Source organism: Haliaeetus leucocephalus, unplaced genomic scaffold, assembly GCF_000737465.1.
Source record: "Haliaeetus leucocephalus isolate CR32 unplaced genomic scaffold, Haliaeetus_leucocephalus-4.0 Scaffold227, whole genome shotgun sequence".
NCBI lineage: Eukaryota > Metazoa > Chordata > Aves > Accipitriformes > Accipitridae > Haliaeetus > Haliaeetus leucocephalus.
The window spans coordinates 152,499-152,948 of record NW_010972663.1 but is presented as its reverse complement, the minus strand read 5'-3'; the positions used below and the strand labels follow the sequence as shown (position 1 = coordinate 152,948).

At 66.4% G+C, this 450-nt stretch overlaps 1 protein-coding gene across 1 annotated transcript in view; it reads right to left on the bottom strand.

Moving 5' to 3' along the window:
* Positions 1-52: 52 nt before the first annotated feature.
* EXOSC5 (exosome component 5) overlaps positions 53-450 on the bottom strand; it is a gene marked incomplete at its 3' end in the record, with an annotated part of 1,002 nt that continues 604 nt past the window's right edge. The window contains exons 4-5 of the mRNA XM_010567189.1: positions 237-377; positions 53-145 (exon numbers count right to left, since the gene is read on the bottom strand). Coding sequence (XP_010565491.1) covers positions 53-145; positions 237-377 — 234 coding nt within the window. The remainder of the gene's footprint in view (positions 146-236; positions 378-450) is intronic.

Genomic DNA, 450 nt, shown 5'->3' with positions numbered 1-450 from the left:
GGGGGGGGGATCTTGCACCCCCAAAAGCCCCTCCCAGGGTCCCTGAACCCCTCACCTCTACTATGGAGCAGCTGCCTTTGGTGGTCGCCGTCAGCACCTTCTTCTCAGTGCTGTCGAGGGCGAAAGTGAGGATGGCACGTGCCTCCTGCAGAGAACGGGGGGGGGAGTGTCAGGAGAGGCCCACGGGGTTCGGGGGGGGGTGGGGGGGGACTTTGGTATCCCACCCCAGGGCTAACCTGCTCCTGCTGGGTCGTGGGGTCAAGGACGATGACGCCGTTGGGGTCGATGGCGCAGGTGACGCCGCAGAAGAGGGAGGAGAGGGGCAGCCCCGCATCCAGCATCCCCATGCAGGCAGCGTTCAGGCAGCAGGAGAGCAGCTGGGGCATGGGGGGGTCAAGGACAAAGCAGGGGGGGTCCCCAAACACAACCATGGCTACAACCCCCCCCCCC